A 23,774-nucleotide genomic window follows, 5' to 3' on the forward strand; every position below is an offset into this window, starting at 1 on the left:
ATTAATCTTCATCTGATTCTTATCATTCTAGCCAGCCTAGTTCAATTGAACCAGTAGATCATACCAGAGCTAGCACCAGCCTCCCCTGCAAAAGCCTGCCCCTGCCTCCCCTGCCAAAGCAAAACTGAATCAAACAAGAACACCCTTCCCTCTCTATTGAAAAGCCCAAAACGGGGTGTGAAAGCAGATAGTCACATTATGCTACTCCAATATTATGGGTTAAACCCAAGATGTTATGAATACTACTGTACTGATTAAACTCTCCGTTTTCCGATGGGCTACTACCAAAATGATAAATAAATTTATATAGAGAGTTTGAAACACTAAGTCAAAGAATCAAAAAGAGTCCAGTAGCACCTTTAAGCTTAACCAACTTTACTGCCGCATAAGCTTTCGAGAACTGTGGTTCTCGAAAGCTTATGCTTCAGTAAAGTTGGTTAGTCTTAAAGGTGCTACTGGACTCTTTTTGATTTTGCTACTACAGACTAACACGGCTAACTCCTCTGGATCTAAGTCAAAGAATGCAATCCAAGCAAATTGCAAAGATATCCCAGGTTGTTCACACAGGGCTAATTTTTAACATCTTTAACTAAAGACAAGTAAGTGGATACTAGATCAAATCAAGCCTGAATTCTCCCTAGAAGCTAAAATGACAAGACTAAGGCTATTGTAGTTTGGTCACATCATGAGAAGACAAGATTCTCTAGGAAAAGTGGAAGACCTAAAATGAGATGGCTTGACTCAATAAAAGAAGCCACGTCCTCCAGTTTGCAGGATCTGAGCAAGTCTGTTAATGATAGGACGTTTTGGAGGTCTTTCATTCATAGCATCATCATAGGTCAGAGTCGACTTGACGGCACATATCACACACACCACTAAAGCATTATGTTTGTGAAAAGGTTGTTGATATTGGACACAAATATAAGAACCTACATTGGGCAGAGTATTCTGGTCTGGCACTTTCCCCTGTATCTGGCTGCTGGGTTTGCTGGAGCATCTCTATTAGCTTACTCGAAAAGGAAACAGGAAGTATAGTAAGAGACTGCTACAGTTTAATGCAGGAATTCCATGGACTGGGGCTCTGGTTTGTTCAATCTATAATTGCATAAATTTGCAATATGTGATGGTTGGTACTGGTGTTTCCTGTTTAAAACATGAAAAGAAAGATGGTGACAAAAGAGGACGACAAAAGAACAATCATTCCAATACTACATTCCTGGAGAAAGCACTGGAATAAAAAAAGGTTCTCAAAGCTTAGGGATAGCTTTTTCATGATGGGATAAGCCGCTGACATGTAAACATGTAAACAGAGGTCCACTTCCAAAATGCTAACAAGCATAGAGAGCTGGATAAAAAAATGTAGCATGAAGCTCTATGAAACAATCTTGTCAAAGTCTGGTATCTAACAGCTAAAAATCTCAAGTCCCAGCAGCCAACAATCGATCTGATGAATAAGTTTCAAATCAATTTGGCTGAAAAATAAACTAAAAGTTGGTTCTCAAGGTACTCATATCAGACTTATCTTGCCTAAGAAAGAAGACAGTGAATAATGAAACCTGAAGAGCTACTAGGGTTTGGTGCTTGTTCATCCACAGAATTGGCTGCCATAGATGGAACACTCTGGAGGGCCAACTGCCACAATCAACCGAGGCTTAAGACATTTTAAGAAATGCAACTACTGTGCATTATGGGTCATTTTCCTGTGGAGCGGGTGGGGGATTTTTGATCCCACTGTCCTGCCCCGAACTGGCTTCCGTTGCATCAAGAAATGCTCTAAGGAAACTTTTTAGGGTGGGGTGGAGGAAATCAGCAACTCCATGAATGAACAGAAGTAACTTCTTCTTGCACAGTGGATTCTTCCAAGCCCAAGACCTGGATCCAAGTATGAAAACAAAACACAGTCGTGATTGACTGCAGCATAGATCATGGACTACAGTATCTTGAAGTAAACTGAGTATGTTCAAGCGTGTAAGCTGTGGGTCCTAACATCAGAGAATAGCAATACATCACTTTCTGATCTAGCATACCACCCTTCCAATTGTGCATGGCCTTGTTAGCACCTTTTATATACCTGGATTTTAGAGACTTGCAATTTTGCTAATTTTAGAAGGAAGATTTTGTTTGACTGGTTTGGAGATATAAAAAGATTGGGTGGGGGAGGAATCGCATGGTTTAAATTTTGTAGCTGCCTTTTGATTCCTCACCACTATGGATTCCTACTAACGCCATGTCTTTGTGAACTTGGATCTATTTATCCTATGGCATTGTTTATGGAAATGTTCCTGATATTGATTCAACTAATCTCACACTTCAGTCTCAGCGAGAAAGGTGGACTATAAATGACATAAAATAAGTAAGTAAATATATTTAACATTTTTTAGAAGAATAAAGAACGCCAGCCTCAGTACCAAGCCAATGCACCTAATTTCTTGAGAATGTCAGCATGTAGGATGGCACTGTGCATGCTGACATGAAGAACGTTACATGTGAGATTCAACCAGTCCCCGTTGGCTTGGTGCATATACCATGCTAAAGCATCTTGAACTTCAGGAAAACTGATTTTTAGAGAAATGAGCATTAGGATTTCATGATTAGCTTATCTGTCAGGGAAAGGAATCCATGATGACTAGAACTTCCTGAAAAAGGAGTTACACAATTCCAAACAATACTGATGAAAAAGAAAAACGGGAGACATTTAAATAAATCAACGTGGCTGCATGGAAAGTTAAGCGATGAGCTGAACAGTCAAAAAGGAAGGAACTGCGGGTCACTAGGAATGTTTATAGATGAGAAGCCTAGACTTGTATAGAAAGTGTCGGGAAAGCTAAAGCTCAAATTGAACTGAGCTTTGGCCAGGATCAACAAAAAGTCCTTTTCCAGAACATTCAAAGTAAAAAGTGGAAAGAGATGTGATCAACAGAAGGTGGAACTGCTCAACTTCTATTTGCCCTCTTTTTTCTCCCAAAATGGGAATGGTGCATTGACGAGGGGGCTGAACTAGATGGTCTATAAGGCCAATTATGTACGAGCAAGTAGTCAATTCCTCTGATCTAGATTTTCAACGTATATCTGCATTTTATAGCACTGGCTTTCAAAAAGGACAGGCAAAAAGGACAGGCAGGACACATTCACATGATCATTTTTAAGTGGGGATAAAAAGTTCTCATTTTTACCATGGAGGTGGGCTTTGTCAATGCTTTCACACTTGTCATGGCTTACTCTGTCACAACCTCGCTATAAATTTGTGTTACACAAATTTCACATATTTTCAAGGACTTGGTGAGGTGTGATTTCTCTACGTCGGAGCTACAACGGAGTATAGTGGAATATTCATCATCGGATCATTCTGAGTGCTAAAATGTGGTAACTTCAGATGGTTTGACCACCAAATCGTGATACTGGAATCCATCTGTTATGAATGAAGATAATTTAACATCAAGCGTTCCATTCAAATGTCAAGAGTCGCTAAATCACCTTAAACCTCAAAAAGCACAGGTAGGATGTTAAAGTAGTAGCTCCAGTTACTGTAATAAAAAGCCTTTAACAAAACAGAGCCTAAATTATGATTGAGTGGTGTTGATTTTCCATTTTTCTTGTCCTTTTAAATAGAGGTACTTAGAAACTAGTACTTTGGGAGCTACATAGCTTATGCCCATCTGGTTTTTAATTACTTGTTTTTAATACTGAGCATTTATGTTGTTTTTATCATTTTTATGGCATTTTTTCTTGTGAGCTCCCCTGAGCAGGTCTCTGGAGAAGCAGCATAAACAGGGCTTTTTTTCCTGGGAAAAGAGGTGGTGGAACTCAGTGGGTTGCCCTCGGTGAAAATGGTCATATGTGACCATTTTCAAGAGGTTCTGGAACTCTGTTCCACCGCGTTCCAGCTGAAAAAAAGCCCTGAGCATAAATATATGCAAAATAAATAAATAAATGGATGCAGCAGAGGATCTGAATTCTTTGCTAAAACCATAAAATTCACTGGAGGATTCTACCTGCCTTCTTCAGAAGTGTGTAGCATGCATGTGCACCTACAGTACATCTAAGAAGTGTTACTGCCCAGATACCTCAATTTCTATCATGAAAGTTGGGACTGGATTTTGTAACAGAGAAGACAGTAATTCACTCCCTGTTGGACAGAGTGCCTCCTGACATACATTTTTTACAAGAAACTTTTCTGCTTTGAGGGAGCATTTATTCCCTCTTGTTGGAAGGCATTATTTCTCTGACAAGTTAATATCACTTCAGCAATGGATTAAGTACCTTCTTACCAAAGTCAATGTCTCTTTAGTCAGCTAACTAATGCATGGTAAATGTATGAATGAGAACTCCACAAAGCATGTTTTTGGTATTCTTTTGGTATTCTTATTGTGAAGCATGTATTTTGACTCAGGCAGAAAAGATCTTAATAGACTCGATGAGGCTGCATCTGATAAGAAACAATTAGGACAAGACGGGGAAAATTTTAGATGTTAAAAAGTCAGTAAAAATTCTTCTACAGATTTGTGGAAGTGTTTGGTCTCTAAAGACAGAATGGAAGTTTTCTATAGGTATTTAGTTTTTGCTGAGATTCTTCCACCCTATTTGAGTTTCAGAGAAACCACTAGCAACTGCATAGCTTCAAGGCCAGTCATTCACTTCCAGGCTAGCCTACCTCAAAGGGTTGTTGTTTTGTGAGGATAAAATGAAGACAGGGTTAGATGCCTTGGGTCCCTACTGGGGATAAAAATGGGATATAACTACCTAAACAACTTTTAAAAATCACCACCTTGATTCCAGGGCTTTTTTTCAGTGGGAACGTGGTGGAACGGAGTTCCAGCACCTCTTAAAAATGGTCACATGGCCAGTGGCCCCGCCCCCTGACAGACAGAGGGGAGTTTAGATTGCCCTCCGCGCCGCAGAGTGGTGTGGAGGGCAATCTAAACTCCCGTCTGTCTGGAGATCGGGGGGGGGGTGCATCGGCCAAGTGACCATTTTCACCAAGCGTAATTTAAACTTTAACCCCCCCCTTGTTCCAGCTGACCCAAAGTGACATCATTGTGCTGTCTTGAGTTCCACCAGTGAGTTCCACGGCCTCTTTTCCCAGAAAAAAAGCCCTGCTTGATTCTAATATAACTCCATTTCCAGACTCATGCTTTTTAAATCACACCGCTGCAACAGAGATTATTACAAGAATGGGCATATTATTATTATCCTAACCAAAGAAGTAGATGTCCCTGATAAGTATATTGTATAGATGTATCCATATTCATTCATCCATAGATCTACCTAGCCTACCTCACATGTAATACCAACGTGAGTAAATCAGGTATTCACAACATAAATTCACTTCATTATTCATCCTGGATAAGAATATTTCGCCCTTATTACCTATATTTTTCTGGCACTGAATCACCAGCTTCTCTGAGCCTTCACTGTCACAAAATGTCCAACAGACATGGCCTGTGAGCTAAGATGGTTATGTAGTGGGCTCCGAGTTCCAGTTAAAAAAAAAGTTTAAAAAGAAAAATTAGTTTCTTAAGGGGAAAATGGGATGAAACAGGATACTGGCCAGTGCATTAATTTGGTGGCATCTCTTATGCTGAATGTAACTCAGGAACTAGATGAATCATCAATTAGCTATCCCATCTTATACTGGACTGGTGCATGCTATTAATTTGTGGGAGTGATGAATGCTCTTATCTCAGGCCTAACAAAGAAAGAAAATGTGCAAACGGTCTTCAACTGCGTAACAGTGACAGCAGGAATGGAGGATTCATAATCAAATCTACCAAAGTGCTGAAGTCGTGCTTGGTTTCCGGTGGAAGATTTGTTATCACAAATGGTATGTGATAACAGCCCAGTTACTGAAACCCCTCGAGCTTGTAATTCTACAATAATAGTGACAGCAGCCTGGGGTAAAAACAAATCATCCTTGCAAAATGAAGGACAGCAGTTAACGGTGGTGCTCTTGAGAGAGGTGAAGAGTGGGACGGGGTGTCTGCATGCTGACTCACATGTACTAGATCACCTGCACTGGGCAGCCGTTGTGGCTTCAATCTGCAATCCAGTCTTACTCTCATTTGCATAATCTAAACGAGTTTGCAAAGAAAATAACCAAAAAAATGCATAAGGTCAACTGTATTAGCTAGGCATCAAAGACATCCAAGCTAGACATTGATTTAGAAAGTTACCCATGTATGCCTTTACATATTCAGATCCTTCCAGTAATTTCTACATGGTCAGCTGCCTCTAGTACATTGTACTTGAACAGCTGTTTGGGCTTCTATCAGAACCGTCTTTATAGACTCTTATTTTTTTTTCCCTTTATCTTTCTACACTTAGAGGACAGATGGTGCAGAAAGAGAACATTACGTGTCAGTTTTAGCTCCTACGTGAAAGAAACTGTGAGCTATGATAGCCAGCGGCAAATTGTGTTCAGGGCAGGGGGACCACAGTAAGGAATAAGAAGAACGAAGGTAGTTAAAGATGATGGGACAAAAATGACCGTCAGCCCAATATAATAATGTATCCTTTTAAACCCGCAGTTCTTGTTTTCCCAGATGCTCTATGTTTGATTTAGATGCAAACTCGGGGAAAAAGCAAATCTTTTTTCTATGTATTACTCAGACCTTTAACTAGAGCACAAATCAAAGGAAACAATGAACTCAGATAACTTTATGCCCTACTCCATGGCATTCAACAATCGATTGCTTACTGGTAAGGTAATTTCTTTCAGAATGCCTTCCAAAAGAGCACTTGCAATGTGCACAAAGTTGATAAACAGGAACTCAGAAGCACATGGACATGTACCTTGTAAGCAATGCTGTTGAGCACTTTCATGGCCAAGTCTGAAACATCTGGGTAGGGGTCAGCAGCCAGGTGTAAAAGGACTCTCCAAATCTGTGTGTAAACGCTGTTGAAGGAAACCCCTAGAAGCAAGATGGAGAAAAAAAAGTTTTCCAAACAAAATCTTACGGCCAACGTACCAAACATACCGTTCTACTATGTACAACAGCAGACGGTTCCCCTATTTTTATTTATGTTGCTCTCCATTTATGGAATATCGTAGGCAGAAAACAGGTCCCTGCCTGGAAGAGATTACATTCCCCAAAACTAATGCGAATGCTTTTAATTTGGAAGCAGAAGTGTTCTGCCCGAGAGGTCAATTTAGAACAAAAACATAAAAGGCTTGATTGTGTGACTGGTAATAATTCCATGGACATGTTTTACTTGATTGTAGACACTTCAGCAGTTCCAGTCCCACACTGTGTGATGGTTGTGATGGGACTTTTGGAAGTTTCGCTATTTCAGAAAGATAACATAGTTGCTGTGATAAGAACATTGTTCCTAATAGGCAGGAATAACCAATCAACACCAGTAGCTCCCAAAGAGAATCTGAAACACAATTTACAGCGAGAAGAAGATTTCTTTCACAAGTTCATACTCTTGTATCTCTGATGATCGCTTACCCAATATTTCAAGCAAGAGAATAGATTCTGACCATTTGGCTAAAATAATTCTTGTGGTAACTTAAAGACTAACACTTACTGTGGTATAAGCTCTCATGAGCTAGTGCCTGCTTTCTCTGCTGGCGGATTTCTGCTTGTGAACCTATGTCCAAAGACTTAAATAGAATACAGCTAGCAGTTATGAGCTGCGTATAAACGATGTTCTTTTCCCATATTCTTGCTCTGTTTATAAAGAGGCGACTATGTTTTCTATAAGGAGCCCTGTGGCGCAGAGTGGTAAGCTGCAGTAATGCAATCGAAGTTCTGCTTGCGACCTGAGTTCGATCCTGGCGGAAGCCGGGTTCAGGTAGCCGGCTCAAGGCTGACTTAGCCTTCCATCCTTCCGAGGTTGGTAAAATGAGTACCCAGTTTCCTGGGGATAAAGTGTAGATGACTGGAGAAGGCAATGGCAAACCATCCCGTAAAAAGTCTGCCAAGAAAACATCGTGATGTGACGTCCTCCTATGAGTCAGTAATGACTCAGTGCTTGCACGGGGACTACCTTTACCTATGTTTTCTATATGGCAAGATAACCATTGTTCTGACTTTTCGTATGCTCATGAAACCTACAAATTAAATTACTGTTTGTCTGGTGCACAAGGGATTTAGCAGAGGACAGTTTGGTTGAAACAAATGCTGAAGCAAGCTCTTCTGTCCGGCATAGTGACGACCTTTTAAATAATGTGATATATGATTCATTTGAAGTGGTGTGAGAGCCAATGTAGCTAGAGAAAATTTCTAGTCCACAGTCCCTGGCCCTTTTACATACCTGCTTCCAGAACATCGCGAAACGCAGCGCAAAAAAAGCGGAAGATAGCGTCTTCTCGCAAGAGTTTTGCATGATGTCACACAAAACTCGCGCAACGTTGCGCAAAACTCTCGCGAGAAGACGCTATCTTCCGTGTTTTTTGCACTGCATTTCACGATGTTCTGGAAGCAGGTATGTAGCGTGAAAAGGGCCCAGGTTTCTTAACCAAAGCATCCCTCTGAACCATTTCCTTACAGTACAGCCCTCTTACCTGTGTAAAAAAAAAAAGCCCTCCTGAATAATTCAGTTTTGCACAGTTTGCTGGAAGCCAGCGGGAGCCCTCCTAACCCTACCAGGCAGGCCATTCCATACGGTGGGAGCCACAGCAGGGAATGCGTGTGTATGGGCAGTTGTTGATGTTGCACATTTGCAATACGGTACCTGCGGACGGCCCTGTTCAGATGAAGCTGCCATGGTGGGGCACAGTGACAGAGCCAGTCTTGCAGATATGAGGGATCAAGGCCATGAAGAGTTTTGCATGTGATACCCAATAACTTGAACTGATTCTGATAACTGATAGGTAGCCAATGGAATGACTAGCGAATGGGGATAATATGTACGCTCCATCTAGCTCCTAATAATAAACAAGCTGTGGCATTCTGTACCAACTGGAGTCTCTGAGCTGTCTTTGAGGGGAGACTTATGTAGGGTACATTACAACCGTCTAGTCTTGACATTACTGCGGCATGCATTCAGGTGGCCCGATCAGCTGTGTCAAGGTAGGAGGCCATTTTCTGGGCTAGATTGCGTAGGAAGAAGGCTTTTTGTGCAGAGAGTTAACCCGATTCTCTGAGCAGCAGTGTTGAATCCGCTAGGACCCCAAAGCTGTTAACTATGTTTGCAAGGGTCAACCGAACCCCACAGAGCACAAAGTCTTTCAAGATCTCTGCTTTCCCAAGAGCATCACTTCTATCGAGTCTGGGTTCAGTTTCAATTTGTTTGCTTTTAGCCATTTAAGCACACTACTTAGGCAGCAACTCAAGACTTCTGCACCATCACCCAGCGATTTGGATCGTGAGATACAGAGCTGGGTTTCATCTTCATACTGATGACATCCAATTCCATAGCTACAATTTATTTCTCCTGAAGTCTTTACACAGAGGTTGAATAACATGGGAGATAAGATTATATCCTGCAGAACCCCACAAAGTAATTCCTACTGCAGACAGCTGGTCTCCAACAGCAACCCTTTGAGTACTTTCCATGAGGAACGATTTAAACCAGTACAAGGCAAATCCCCAATTCCTACTTCTGCCTCCAAACACCTCAATCTTATCAAAGGCTGCAGATAGGAGGAGCAACAAAGAAGCACGGCCTTTGTCTGCATTCAGATGGAAGGCATCAACTGAAGCCACGAAAGCCATCTCCGTCCCATAGCCTGGCCTGAATGCAGACTGAACAGGGTCTAGAGTACAAGAGTTATCCAAGAAGACCAGGAGCGGCTCCGCTACTGTTCTCAATCACTTTGCTTAGAAAGGGCAGATTAGCGACTGGGTGATGGGTCTCATCATTTTTGTCTAGGGATTTTTTTTAAGTAGTAGGTGAATCACTACTTCTCTGAGTGGTTGAAGGAAGATGCCTTGAGTTCGTGACTAATTTATGATAGACATCAAGGGCTCATTTATGTGGTCCTTACATGATTCTAGCTGCCAAGATGGGCAGGGATCCATTGCACAAGTAGTGGCCTTCACAGATGCTAGGATCCATCACTGTATCTGGGTCATAAGGGTTCCTAAGTGGATGAGATGGCGTATCAAACATTTCTTCTGCTTCCCTATATTACAGGCTGTATCCTGCTCAGAGTATATTCACATTATTTTATCAGCAAAGAACTCTGTAAAGGTGTCACAGCTAATTGTCTGTTCCTAGGCCAGTAAAGGTTCAGATTTAGGAATCAGAAGACGACAAGATACCTTAAACAATTGAGATGGTCATGAAACAGCTGATTCAACAGTTGCAAAGAAATAACATCTCTTTGCCACTATCACTGCCACGTCATAGATCTTCCATAATGCTATCAGATTCAGCGCAAGATTTTTGCCGGTCTTTCTAGAGGTCTACTAGCCCTCTTTAAGTCATCCAGCTCCGTGGCTGGCTTCTGCCCCAAAGGCGGGAGAGGTCGACGAGGAGCAATCTTGTCAATGGGTTCGAGGAGCTCCACATACCAAGCTCCCCTTGCAGCCTCAGCAAAGAGTGTGCTGGGAATTCTAAAATCCCCTGGGGCATTCTGGAAACCAGAAAGATCCATGAACCTTTGTGGGCATATCATTTTAATGGATCCTACCTTTTCGCAGGGTGTGGAGGCCATATTCACCCTTGCCTTCAATAGAGAGCGGTCAGATGATGGTTCAGGCTGACTCTCCACTCCTGAAAGAAGATCGCCCCTCAAAGGCTCAGTGCAAATGATTAACTTAAGGTCTGGCCTCTTTCATGTGTGGGACCAGTCACTGTCTGAGAGAGAGGCCCAGGGCAGCCAAAGACAAGTCCTGTGCCGCCCCTGGTGTGTGGAGCATTCAGCATGAATGTTGAAGTCACCCAGGACAAACAGTTTAGCTGTCTCCAGTAGGTGGCCAGTAAACAAAACAAAACAAAAATTACAAGACACGAGACTTTCCACAGGGTTCGAAACCTTGCTGAGCCATGAAACTCAGCACAGCAATATCTACCGACACTGGGAAGTACAGAGGCTACCTTTTCCTTGCTTCTCAGAGCCAAACTACAAGTGACGCCTGACACAGGTTGGACACTTGCCGGCTTCTCTCAAGTTTTGATGGGAAATGTAGGCATCCTGGTCTTGCAGCTGTAATGGAGAGCCAAGCTGCAAGACCAGGATGCCTACATTTCCCATCAAAACTTGAGGGAGGCTGACAAGTGTCCACCTGTGTAAGGCGTCACTTGTAGTTGGGCTCTCAGTATCTCTGGATAAAGCCGTGAGCATGTGTGGTGGAATCAACGCCTTAAGCTGGATGTCTATATCTATTGTGACCCCCCCATTGCTTCCCATTCCCCTTAGTAAATTTTGGAAATGGAGGTGGGACCAAATGAGGCCATTTCGAATCATGGCTGAACTTCAGAGGGAACTGATTTGGGATGAGTGCGTAGGGTGAACAGAAACTTGACATCCAAGCCGTTCCCCCGCAAATCAAACCCCGGTACTCTCATTAACTGCTGCGGTGTTAATGCTTATACTGTAAGGCCTGTAGTGAATACATTTAAATGGGCAGTGGCTGAATGGGACACTTATTTTTGTGAGCTGTTTAACATCTTTGCTGAAGACTTCTCATTCCTATTTCAGCCTTACAAAGGTTGGGTGTGGAGAGCAAGAGCCAATGAATCCCATAATCTCCTCTGTAAAACACAGGATTTTACAGCACTTCCAAGTCTGGTCATCTTAGCTCAGAGGGACAAAAAGTCCTCCTGAAGAGGCTGGTTTTTACCATCTTCATAAAGGAATACAAAGAGTTAGCCTCAAAGTTTTTGGGTGTCATCCAGTGAACCTCTGATGGTGACAACATCTACAAACCGCTGTTATGGATCACCTGGAACTGCTGATCACATGGTCAACTTAGAAAAAAAGTGAAGAGCCGAAAGCCCCTATTTCTACAGTTTCTGTCAACGAATTTCATTATGTGGAGATCACATCATTATCTTTTCTCTATGCCATGTAGGAAAAAGTAAAATAGAAATCTGACTTTGAACAGACAATGAAAATCAAAAACAAAAGGGAGTAAATGGTTGTTGCCCCACAACAACTGAATCCTCTTGACTAGTTCGACACATATAAAACAATGCACTAGCATCGCTCTGTGGCTAACTGAGGAAGAACCTGATCGAATATGGCTTATTCAGAGCAACGGAAACATCTCTGGTTTTAGTAAGATCAGCACACCACTGGCGCCAGAGTTTCTGGCGCTGGCGGCCACTCGCGCACACACAAAGTGCACGTGCACCTGGGGAACTGCATGATGATGTCATCACGTGATGACATCATCACGCAGTAAAGGCAGGGCCATTGGCCGGCGGGTGGCTGGGGTGGCGCGAGGAGGCTGCCCGCACTCCACACGCTGCCCTGGCTGCCTGCCGCCCCTGGCCCGCGGCTGCTGCGCCCATCCGGGGGCGTGTGGCAGCGGTGGCAGTGGCGCGAGGCAGGTACGCCAGCTCTGTGGCGTGCGCATGCGCCTCTGCCCCCGGTACCCCCTCCGGCCCCACAGCCCCCGCCTCACAGCCTCAATGGTGGCACCGGCCCTGGATCAGCAGTCTGGCCCTCAATGAAACCACCACAGCCTAATCAGACTGCAGGGCCATCAAAATGGCAGCTCATTCCTACTTGCTTCAGGACTCTAAAGATCTGCTCTTCTCAATAGAAACAGAGCGTGAGGGTTTTGCCAGGTAACTCTCAAAAGACTTCACGGCATGAGTTAAAGAACTTTATTGATAAGCTACCCGTTCAGCACTTACTCCATCCTTGACAGGAACGGCATTTCTCTACCAGCACAAAGCATATGTAGGATTCTAAGCATGGGCGAATTCCCAACTCCCCACCCCCTTTAGTTCAAGAGGAAGCCTCTCAGTGGGAAAGAGCAGGGTCGATGTAGGAAAAGCCTCAAGGTGGTGGGTGCCCGTGCCAGCACTTCTTCCCAGACTCAGGCTAGAGGAGTGTAGGAGAACAGACAGATAACAGTGGAGACCGGCCCCCTTGCATACTTTCACGCCACAGTCATATCCGTAGCATCAGAACACAACAAAACATGACATGGCATTACACAGGATCTTGCTGAGTATGGCAGGTGAACACCTGACACAGAGAGGCCCAAAAGAAGGCAGGGCTAGGTAGAGGGCAGATGATCAGGGCCACTTGGTTTGCCTAGGAAGACCACTCCTTGGGAAGGAAATACGCTATGACTGTTACAAAGTAGGGTTTGGTAGTTATAGTTGCCTATGGCCTCACAAACACCAAACTACAACGACTATCCTAGGGAGAGTCAGTGTTAAGACTATATGAGCTACTACTAAGTGAGAGCCAGTTTGGTGTAGTGGTTGAGAGCACAGGACTCTAATCTGGAGAGCCTGGTTTGATTCCCCACTCCTCCGCTTGAAGCCAGCTGGGTGACCTTGAGCAAGTCACAGCTCTACCAGAGCTCTCTCAGCCCCATCCACCTCACAGGGTGATTGTTGTGGGGTAATAATAGCATACTTTGTCAACCGCTCTGAGTGGGCATTAAGTTGTCCTGAAGGGCGGTATATAAATCGGTTGTTGTTGTTGTTGTTGTTATTGTGTGTCTTACATCAAAGACAAGCATCCCTACCTGTCATTAATCAATCACGGGACTAAAATGACATGGAAAACACAATCTGGGCCAACCAGCAATTGGTATGCCCTTGTTGTGAAAACAAGTACTTAGTATTAGCCTGGCAATTTGGTGATACCTCAACTTCGGCCAATTTCCCAAGCCCCCACCCTGCTTGGACTGATGATCTTCAGTGGCCTTTGCTGGGCTGGGAAATGGGATCATTCAACCAGCTTGACATTTGATATTTTTACTCTGGAAGACGCATGGATAGCAGCAGACAAAAATGATGGAAGTCAGGAGATGCCAGCTGTCAACGCGTCAGGCAGTTTGCACCACCAAGAGAGCTCTCTGCAGCCTTCTTTTCCCCGATCAGCATTCTGCCTCCTGTGCTTTTGGGTCTATGCAGAAAGTTGCATAAGGACTGCTGGGAAATCTTGACTGTTTGACATTCCTTCTAAAGTTCATGAAAGACGAGGTGGCGAGAAAGAAAGAATGCATCTTTTAATATTTCAAGAGCCAGTGCTAACGCATACACCGACATACTCTTCTCATGTTGGGGACAGAAAGGGGCAAAAACCCATGCAAGACCCACCTCCAACCCACGTCTCGATGATGGGATGTTCATCACAATTGATCCATTTTTCCATCCCCGACTTCTTTCCCTCCTCTTGGTTTTGTTTTATATCTTATTTTTGTAATAGTCATTTCCATAGCATTATAGCAACCTACCATTCTAACAGTGCATGCAGCAGATAGATCAGGATGTGTCAGTCTGTCTGTGGCACCTATAAGTAACAAAATTTGTGGTGGGGGTAAAAGTTTTTGCGAGCCACAGCTCACTTCTTCAGATACAGCTAGAATGTGAGTCCATCTGTCCTTATATCTTGGAGAGTGGAGAGATTTCAGGTGCCAAATGACAAAAGCCAGTGAATGATCACAGCAGCCGTGATTGGATAGGGTGGGGTACGCTCTCATATAGATCCTAGCAACACCATCAGTGAACCCATCAACATCAGCCATACCATCTCAGAGCCAAGCTACAAGTGACGCCTGATACTTTGGACACTTTGATTGGACACTTGTCAGCTTCCCTCAAGTTTTGATGGGAAATGTAGGCATCCTGGTCTTGCAGCTGTCATGGAGAGCCAAGCTGTAAAACCAGGATGCCTACATTTCCCATCAAAACTTGAGGGGAGCTGACAAGTGTCCAACCTGTGTAAGGCGTCACTTGTAGCTTGGCTCTCAGGCTCATACTCCTGCTCATCCTCTAATGTGATTTGTGCCATCACATGTCAGCAATGTCCTTCCACCCTTTACCTTGACCAGTCCCTTCGACAAAGAATTAATAAACACAAGTCTGACATCAGAAACCACAAGGTTCAAAAGCAAGTGGGAGAACATTTTAACCTTCCAGGACATTCAGTTGCTGGCCTAAAAGTAACAGTTATCCTGCAGAGGAATTTCAAAGGGAGATTAGGAAGAGAGGCTGCTGAATTGCAACTGATAACAAATCTCAAGACAATGCATCCAACTGGACTGAATTGAGACCTGGGCTTCCTGTCTCGTGACCAATGCTGATTTCTCCACACCCATTACCCCTCTGCATATCCCACCCTACCCAATCATGCCCACTATGGTCATTCAACAGCTTTTGTCATTCAGCACCTGAAATCAGTCCACTCTCCAAGATATAGAGACGGACTCACATTCTAGCTGTATCTGAAGAAGTGAGCTGTGAATCATGAAAGCTCATCCCCTACCACAAATTTTGTTAGTCTTATATGTGCCTTAATACATACAGCAGATTCTCTGAATTCCTAGCTTGTATTTTAAAAAAAGTAAGTCTCTAGCCTGTTCCACTGCAGGGATCTGCCTTTTTCCTTATATCTCTGCAACAGAAGGGGCTAGACTTAAAAATGAAAGCTGGGAATTCAGAGAATCTGGTGCACCTCTTGTTACAACGGTAGGTCAATATAACACTATGAAAATGACAATTTTTAAAAAAAATTGCAAAAGCTCTAGCGGCTCAGGGGAGGGGCAGTGGTCACTTCTGGCAGCAGGAAAACCACGGTTTAAAAAACACACCGCCACTGCTGCTCTGGGCTCCATCCCAACAGAGGTTGGTTTCCCCTGTTGGTCTTCGCCTTCTAGCTCTGGATCAGCCCAGGCAGGGCTCTCCAGTTTGGACTGGGGTGGGGTGGGGTGGGGTGGGCTTAGGTATAGGTGGTAGAGATGCTCCTCTTTTAGGCTTCCCCATGCAAAGACTTCCCCATGTGTTCATTTTTTTAAAAAAATCAGCTCTTATATCAATATAACATTATAAGCATAAGCAAGAAGTTAAAAGGGGGGGGGTTGCTGTGACATCACCATTCATGCAACTGATGACGACAGCACCCGCCCTCATGTGAAAATCCTGATTATTTAAGTCACATGCAGAAGAAAATAAACTGATGCCACAATTGTAAAAATGCAAACCGAGGGCAAATGTGCAGAAGAACCAAACTTGAACCAGTTCCAATGCTCGAGGAATAAGTTGAGTGTGCAGGAAAGCCTTATATCCAGGGGTCATTTTGTAGAAAAAGAGCTGCAGGAACTCATTAGCATATGCCATGCCCCCTTCCATCACCGGAAGTGTGTCATTAGCATAGCTGATTTGCATATGCCACACACCCCTGACATCACCTATCCTGGCTGTTTTGGACCCAATCCTGGCCATTCAGGGCTGAAATTGGGCCCAAAATGGCCAAAAGGGGCTGAAAATGGCTGAAAAGCAGGGCCAGCACGCCCATTGAGGCCAGGTAGGTGGTGGCCTTGGGCGCGAGGGCACTGGAGAGGTGCCGGAGGGGGCGTTGGGGGGCGGAGGCGCGCACAGCGGAGCTGGTGTGACTGGGCTGCAGCTAGTGCTGCAGCCAGCCAGCCCCGTGCCGCTGCTGCCGCCGCCGCCACACGCCCCAGCTGGGTGCAGAAGCCATGAGCCACTGCTGGGGTGGCGTGCAGAGCACGGAGCAGCCTCCGCGTGCTGCCCCAGCAGTGGCTCGTGGCTTCTGCGCCCAGCTGGGGCATGTGGCGGCAGTGGCACGGGGCTGGATGGCCCCAATCCCGGCCGAAACGGGCCCAAAATGCCTGAGAGTCAGGTGGGTGGGGCCACCTGTCATGTGACCTCTTTGGGGAACTACCGGAACTGTGTTCCTATGCGTTCCCCCTCGAAATGAGCCCTGCTTATATATGATTTAAAAAGAAAGACAGGCAAAGGAATTCAGCACTGCTGTTTCTCACTTGCTCACCAACTACAAAGAACAGTGGAGATTGCTATAAAGAATTTTAGACCAGCTACTGGAAAGATTTTTAAATATATTAGTCCATCTACTGGAAAGTGCCCCCTCCCATATACATTATTTCACTCTTTTTTTCTTTCAATGAAAGGATTGCTCATAGCGCTGATTCAACATGATTGATGCATTCAAGATAGCTTCTTGTCAAGTTTGAACCACCTGAGTCAGTAAGTATACTGATGAAAGGAAGTATCAGCAGCAGAAGGGAGCAGTTGCTCTATTTCTGCATAATAGACTGTAATACGAAATACAAGAAAAAGAAAGAAAACTAATGCAGAAACAAAAGTACAAGGCAAGAGTGGACATGCTAGAAGTTCATCTAAAACGACAGCGCTGTAATTAACAGGGCCAGCTCAAAACTGGTTAAACGGACCTTGCAGGACAGAGAATTGCAAACTGACTCCTTTTTAGCAAAGAATGTGTCAAGTAAATGTCCTTTCGTCACTGATGGTTTTTAGTTTTTATTCAGACATGCACAGCTCTTCATTCAATTTAACAGTCACCATTATAGCAGTACAAGTGGTTTACATCTTCCAGCCTCACTGGCCAGGATACTGAAAGGGCATGGCTGAGGGACACACAAAAGTTAAGGCAGGTAGAGCGCCATTTCACTTCCCTGGCTTTCGTCAGAGATTTTCCTTCCCTACACCACCATCTCCAGATGCAATGCTGTCATCGCACTGAAAACTGACCCAAAGGGGCAGGCATTACAGTATATGGAAGGGAAGTCAGGGAAAGCAGAAAAATTGGCTAGTGTTAAAAGAAAAATGAAAAGAGTTAAACGTAATATGGCTTTCACAATACACTGTCATGATGACCATGGCAGATTTCTTTCTTACTGTGATGATGAGAGGGATATATATATTGCTAAGGTTCCTCTTGTTCCGAATCAAGTCCATCATACTCCTGCACTCCTGTACACCATAACATTCATACTATTCTAATATTCTTTTGTGTGTTTCACTTGGTATTTTGAGATTCCAGTTTCCAAAGGATATCTCTCTCTAAATTGGTTCAGAATTATATCTCTCTTATTTTCCCAACTGCCTTCCCCTCTGTTCTGTCCATCAGACCTACAATGTGAACACTCTGAACCAGGGCTTTTTTTCTGGGAAAAGAGGTGGTGGAACTCAGTGGTGGAACTTAGGACTGCTCAATGATGTCACTTTGGGTCAGCTGGAACAAGGGGGGAGTTTTTTAAAGTTTAAATCGCCCTCAGTGAACATGGTCACATGGCCGGTGGCCTCGCCCCTGATCTCCAGACAGAGGGGAGTGTAGATCGCTGTCCGTGCCAGTGGCACGGAGGCCAATCTAAACTCTCCTCTGTCTGGAGATCAGGGGGTGGGGTCACCAGTCATGTGACCATTTTCAAGAGGTGCTGGAACTCCATTCCACCGCGTTCTCACTGAAAAAAAGCCCTGCTTTGAACAAAGACTGTAGCACATCTGTGTTACAAAAACACACAGCACAGCTGACAGCGCTAAGCATAACTATTGGTAGTAGTAGTACATGGCAATTCATGGGTCTGGGGAAAGACTTCGTACATCCCCAATATGACCTATGAAAATAAACTTTTTGCCAGTCCTTTTTGCCATGTACATCTTCTATATTATCTTACCATATTAGTATATTTGCTCTTTTATATCATGCATATTTTACCAACTTGCGGGGAATAACCCATAGATATAAATTTGCAGATTCTGAATTAGTATGTGTTAAAAAATCATCCCACATCTCATTTGTGTTCTTATTTTTCAGCACTGCAATCCCCTCATTTTCTATCAGTGCTCTTTTATTTTTTCATGTTCTATCTTTTCTCACTGCCAACCTTACAAATACCATTCCTTCACTTACTGCACTATGACATTATTCCATAAATATCAGTGTGTGCTAATAGTCCTTCAGGTGGATTTCTACGTGACGCATGTTATAGCTTCTGCTTCCCATTCAAATCACTCAAATCCCAAGCTTGCCGGATCCTGGAGGTTTCAGAAAACCAATTTCCTAAATAAACAACATTCCACTTGGATAATCACATTAACATAAATGCAAGAGAAACGCCCCCCCCCAGCAAATTTAAGATGAGACATGACTAATAATAGGATTCAACAATCATTTGGAGGATATGCAAGAAAAAGGTAGTTGTACGGCATCTAAACACAAAATACTGTTGAACTTGCAAATATTTAGTCAACCAAAATGCCTCCTTAGAGAGAGCCACTTTGGTGTAGTGATTAAGAGCAGCAGGACTCTAATCTGGACAGCCAGGTTTGATTCCCCACTTTTCAGTGTGAAGCCAGCTGGGTGACCTTGGGTCAGTCACAGCTCTCTCAGAGCTCTCTCAGTCCCACCCACTTCACAGGGTGATTGACGTGAGGATAATAGTAACACATTTTGTAAACTGCTCTGAGTGGGCATTAAGTTGTCCTGAAGAGTGGTATATAAATCAAATGTGATCATTATTACTATTAGAGCCTAATATACTTATGGCACTACTATAGCATTGGCTAGGGAGGAGAAGGATTGAACTGTTTCAAATCTAGATTCTTGTAAGGGAGGAGGGTCGCACAGATGATGCTAAATATATAAGAGGGCCAGCTGGAAGGAGGCTGAATTTTTGGTTCCAAGTTTCTGATGGAGGGTACAATGAAATTCTTCTCTAACCTTGAGTTCATGACAACATAATCACTTATGAGAACGTAGTGTCTAGTGTGTGAATTAGATTTTCAGAGCTCAAGAAAAACATGTTTCCTAGATTCTCTCTATTCCTCCAACCCTAGGGATTCTGTTTAGTAAAAAAATAGTGGAGTACACGAAGGAGTTCAATCTATATTCAACTGCTGTACCTTTTGTAGTACGAAGAGAAGAGCTGCATAACAAGACATGATAAAAAGCAAGCTGCAATTGAGAAAAAAAAGGTTTTGTACATAAAGGTACCGCAACTGGCATTTGAACATATGAACCTATCTTATGGGGAGTCAGACCACTGGTCTGTCTGTTCCAGCACCATCTGTTCTGACCAGCAGTGGCTCTACAAGGCACGAAAGACTTCTTTCCGCCTCTGCTATCTGACCACCTTTTAACTGGAGACGCCAGGGGTTGAACACACAGACACAGAACTCTGAGGGTTGAACTAGACCCTCAGGATTTGATACTGGAAGCTAGCCTAGTGAACCACAGGAACCAGTTCAATATATGAAGCATATCTATCCCAAGACAGTCTGTTCAGATTAGCATTTACTCTCCAAGGTCCGCTTAGACTGAGATCTCCTCCAGTCCTGCTACACAGGGTGTTTTAAATGGAAATGCCAGGGCCTTGGGATCTTGGGCATGTGATGAAGCCTGGGATAGAAAAGTCAGAATATTATTATTCACTGATTTAATAAAGACCTATTTTTTAAAAAGTAGATCCCCCCCTTTAGTGTCACCCTATCTCCTAGAAGTTTATTTCTCCTTATTAAGAGTGCGGAACAATGGAAGAGCCCCTTGGCATAGTTCTTCCCCATCAATCAGGAGTGCCACTGGAAAGCAACGCGATGTGTACTTTGGGGAACTACCGCTTTGACTGTCGTGCCTGAACAAATATAAATGAGTCTCAATTGATTATCATGTCCTCACTGTCATGCTCTAGATGCAGTAGCAGTGGATTTGAGGTGGAGGGAACTTCTATGAATGTGAAGCAGGAGACTGCTGCAGGAATCCTGCAGACTCCAAGCTAGCCCGAGGAACGAGCTAAGGGAAAGCAATCTGCAATACATGCAGAGAAAGGGAACGTGACCCCTGGCTCCAGGTATTCATTTAATTCAAGCTGGGAACCAAAATCTGCAGCTCCATCACCTCACTGGTCACTCAGGCTCTGTAAGCTCCTTGAAGAGAAGACCGAGGACGCCACTGGAGACTACCTAGCAACACTAGCGTGCAGGGCTTCAAACTCGGTCTGTGAATCTTCCAGTTCGTGTTAGCTCTCAGTGCAGGTCAGGTGCTTATGCAGTCAGGCCTCCTTTGCTCCTCAGATGTTCAGCTCCCGATCTTTTCTCCACCCCACTCCACCCGTGCTTTCCTGGGAACAAGCCAATAGCCTGAACTACCTGACCCAGCTCTGGCTACCCAGAACCCACATTTGCTACCTGGCTTCTCACTGCTGGATGACTCGTGCCTCTGGCCAGTCTCCTCTAGGCTTTGCTTGACACCTAGGGTGCTCGCAGTCTGCCTGGAACGTGACCTTTACATTGCAAATGACATAAATGGTAATTCGCAAAATGGGCAATGTCCATCGACCATTGCTTAGAATTCCATTATATTCATACAGAGTTCATGTCATTTTTATGTAAAAGGTCTCTGACCCTTCAGCTCATGAAATTCTTATTGTGGACTTTGGTTCTGAATGAGTTTCTCGTCCCTGGCCAGTGGGAAGATATTTAAACAAGGGAGAACAGGTTGGAGTTAAAAGATTCTGCTATGTAATTAAACATGCAGAACAACTCTAGTGCAAGCATCTCAAATGAAGGACGGGTCAAACTTAGGCTCTTAAAACCACTTCCTTTGGGATACAGCAGAGAAAAGACTGGAAGACACAGTTCTGAAAAAGTGTGGGGGGCAGGGAGGGGAGAGAAATTATAAGAAGGGGGAAAAAACCCTGGCCTTAAAGCGGTAAATGCTGAAAGTAATGGAATTCTATGTAAGTTATGAATTTTAAACACTTCCATAAGCTATGTCGTTTACAGCTGGATATGAGTTCTTCCTGACTGCATATGAATGAGGAAGGCACTGGAGAGCGGCTTTTGTGTTTTAAGTTTCTTTTACTCATCTCTAACTCATTCCTAGGCTCTTTTTTCAGCTGCACTCTAAAACTTTAAGACACCCATAAACCATTAGATATGCAGCTGTTTACTCCAGTAGAAGGCAACACGGAAATCCACTTCACAGAAGGAACCGATGCACTAAGATATCCGAAGAGGGACAAGGAGAACATTTCATTCCCCAGTAAAATGTGCCATGCTCAGGGCTTTTTTTCAGCAGGAAGGCAGTGGAACGGAGTTCTGGCACATCTTAAAAACGGTCACATGGCCGGTGGCCCCGCCCCCTGATCTCCAGACAGAGGGGAGTTTAGATTGCCCTCGCGGAGGGCAATCTAAACCGGCCATGTGACCATTTTCACCGAGGGTGATTTAAACTTAAAAAAACTCCCCCTTTGTTTCAGCTGACCCAAAGTGATGTCATTGTGCAGTCTTGAGTTCCACCACCTCTTTTCCCAGAAAAAAAGCTCTGCATGCTCTCTGGCAATTTTGCAAGGGTGGTGCCGTAAACAAGAGTGAAAGCCTCTTCCCGTTCAGAATTTGCTTTGTGCTGTAACCACATAACCTAATAATATTACATTCACAACTTGGTCCCTGATTAGTTGGAATCACAAAGCCCAGGACAGGGCAATGAAGCAATAACAGAGCAGCAACCGAGAGGGCTGTGTGCAAAGGTGAGGAGGCACAAAAAGGTAAATGCTGGGGAAAACATTTTGGGCCTGCTAAACCCTCACCCTCTTCACCAAATGTTCTTTGGAAGCAATTTTAGTATCTGAGGCTTCTAAGCAATCCTCTCTTTCTCAAAATCTCATAGAGCTGCTGTAGCACAGTGGTTAAGTGGTTCAGCTGCAAATCAGCATTCTACTGGTTCGAATCCCGCTACTGCCATGAGTTCAGTAGGAGGCCCTGGGTCAGCCACTCCTCTCAGCCCCAGCTCCCCAGCTGTATTGTGGGCATAATACTAACACTAACTTGTTCACTGCTCTGGGTGAGGCACTAATTTGTCTAGAAGAAAGGTATAAAGGACAGCTGTTGTTATTCATCATCATCATCATCATCATCATCATAGATCTGGATGCCATAACCAGATCTAAAAATGTATCATATGGAACCCAATTTTTTTCTCCAGTCTAACCATTTCTCTCTCGTGATTGAGTGTAGTCTACTCTGGGGTAAAGAGCTGGAGAGCTTTGGCCCTTGCTTACTTCACAGTGACAGCTGCAGAGACTGCCCTGACAAACTGCACTGAGGCTCAGAGATACAGGAGAGGCCCCCCTCCTGATTCCTTAGTTCATAGCTTGCTATAATTCCAGCTGGATGTGCCAGCAAGGTATGAATGAATGAGTTATTTTAGATCCTGCCACATGAACAGTGGAGTACAGCATATCACCCCTTCTTTCACAGGTCCCAGTCATTTTCACCCCAAGAAACTACCTGCTTTTTCTCAGATGTTGAAAGGGATAGAAATTTATTGGAGCACCTGAACCAGCAGGGCTTGTTGTCCTGTTCAAGGTTGATGTCCAGGAATCAAGGCAGGAAGCAAGTTACTGCAGCTGGAGCTAACAGTGGATTATGGAGATACAGGCCCCTACCCTCCAAGAGCAGGCTACCAGTATTTAAAGGCGGCATCACCTTTAAATACTGGTTCAGGGCTTTGAGAGGCCTGAGGGGTCAGGTGAGCAGGCTGAGCAGTCTTGGGGCTCCTCCAGTACATCACCTTCTGGAGGTGTCTCAACTGCCTCGTAGTACAGTGGTGTTAGCTGCCCAGCTGCCTCCACCTCTGAGTCTTCAGTCTCTTGGCCCGAGGAGGAGAATTCTGTTCTCTGGCCCCTGACAGTTGCCTTTCTTCACTTGATTGTTCTGATCCATTTCCTGCTTAAGGTGTCGACAAGTGCCTGAGGCACATGAATGAGAAGATGAAACATTTCCTGTGGCCAGCAATGGGTCTGATTTTTCTTCCCCTTCCACACCCACCTCCCAGACTTCTACTTCCCCTTGCCTCCTTTCTGCTGCAAGGAAAGTAGCGGCTCTAATTTTATGGCTGCTTGTCCTGTCCCAGA

The 23,774-nt window shown here is 44.1% G+C and overlaps 1 protein-coding gene across 3 annotated transcripts in view; it reads right to left on the reverse strand.

Annotated features, from left to right (window-relative positions):
• RPTOR (regulatory associated protein of MTOR complex 1) overlaps positions 1-23,774 on the reverse strand; it is a 525,720-nt gene that overhangs the window by 104,399 nt on the left and 397,547 nt on the right. For all 3 annotated transcript variants that reach the window (XM_054976818.1, XM_054976816.1, XM_054976815.1), the window contains exon 21: positions 6,790-6,908. In XM_054976818.1, the coding sequence (XP_054832793.1) occupies positions 6,790-6,908 (119 nt within the window). The remainder of the gene's footprint in view (positions 1-6,789; positions 6,909-23,774) is intronic.

This window comes from Eublepharis macularius, chromosome 4 (assembly GCF_028583425.1).
Source record: "Eublepharis macularius isolate TG4126 chromosome 4, MPM_Emac_v1.0, whole genome shotgun sequence".
Taxonomy (NCBI): domain Eukaryota; kingdom Metazoa; phylum Chordata; class Lepidosauria; order Squamata; family Eublepharidae; genus Eublepharis; species Eublepharis macularius.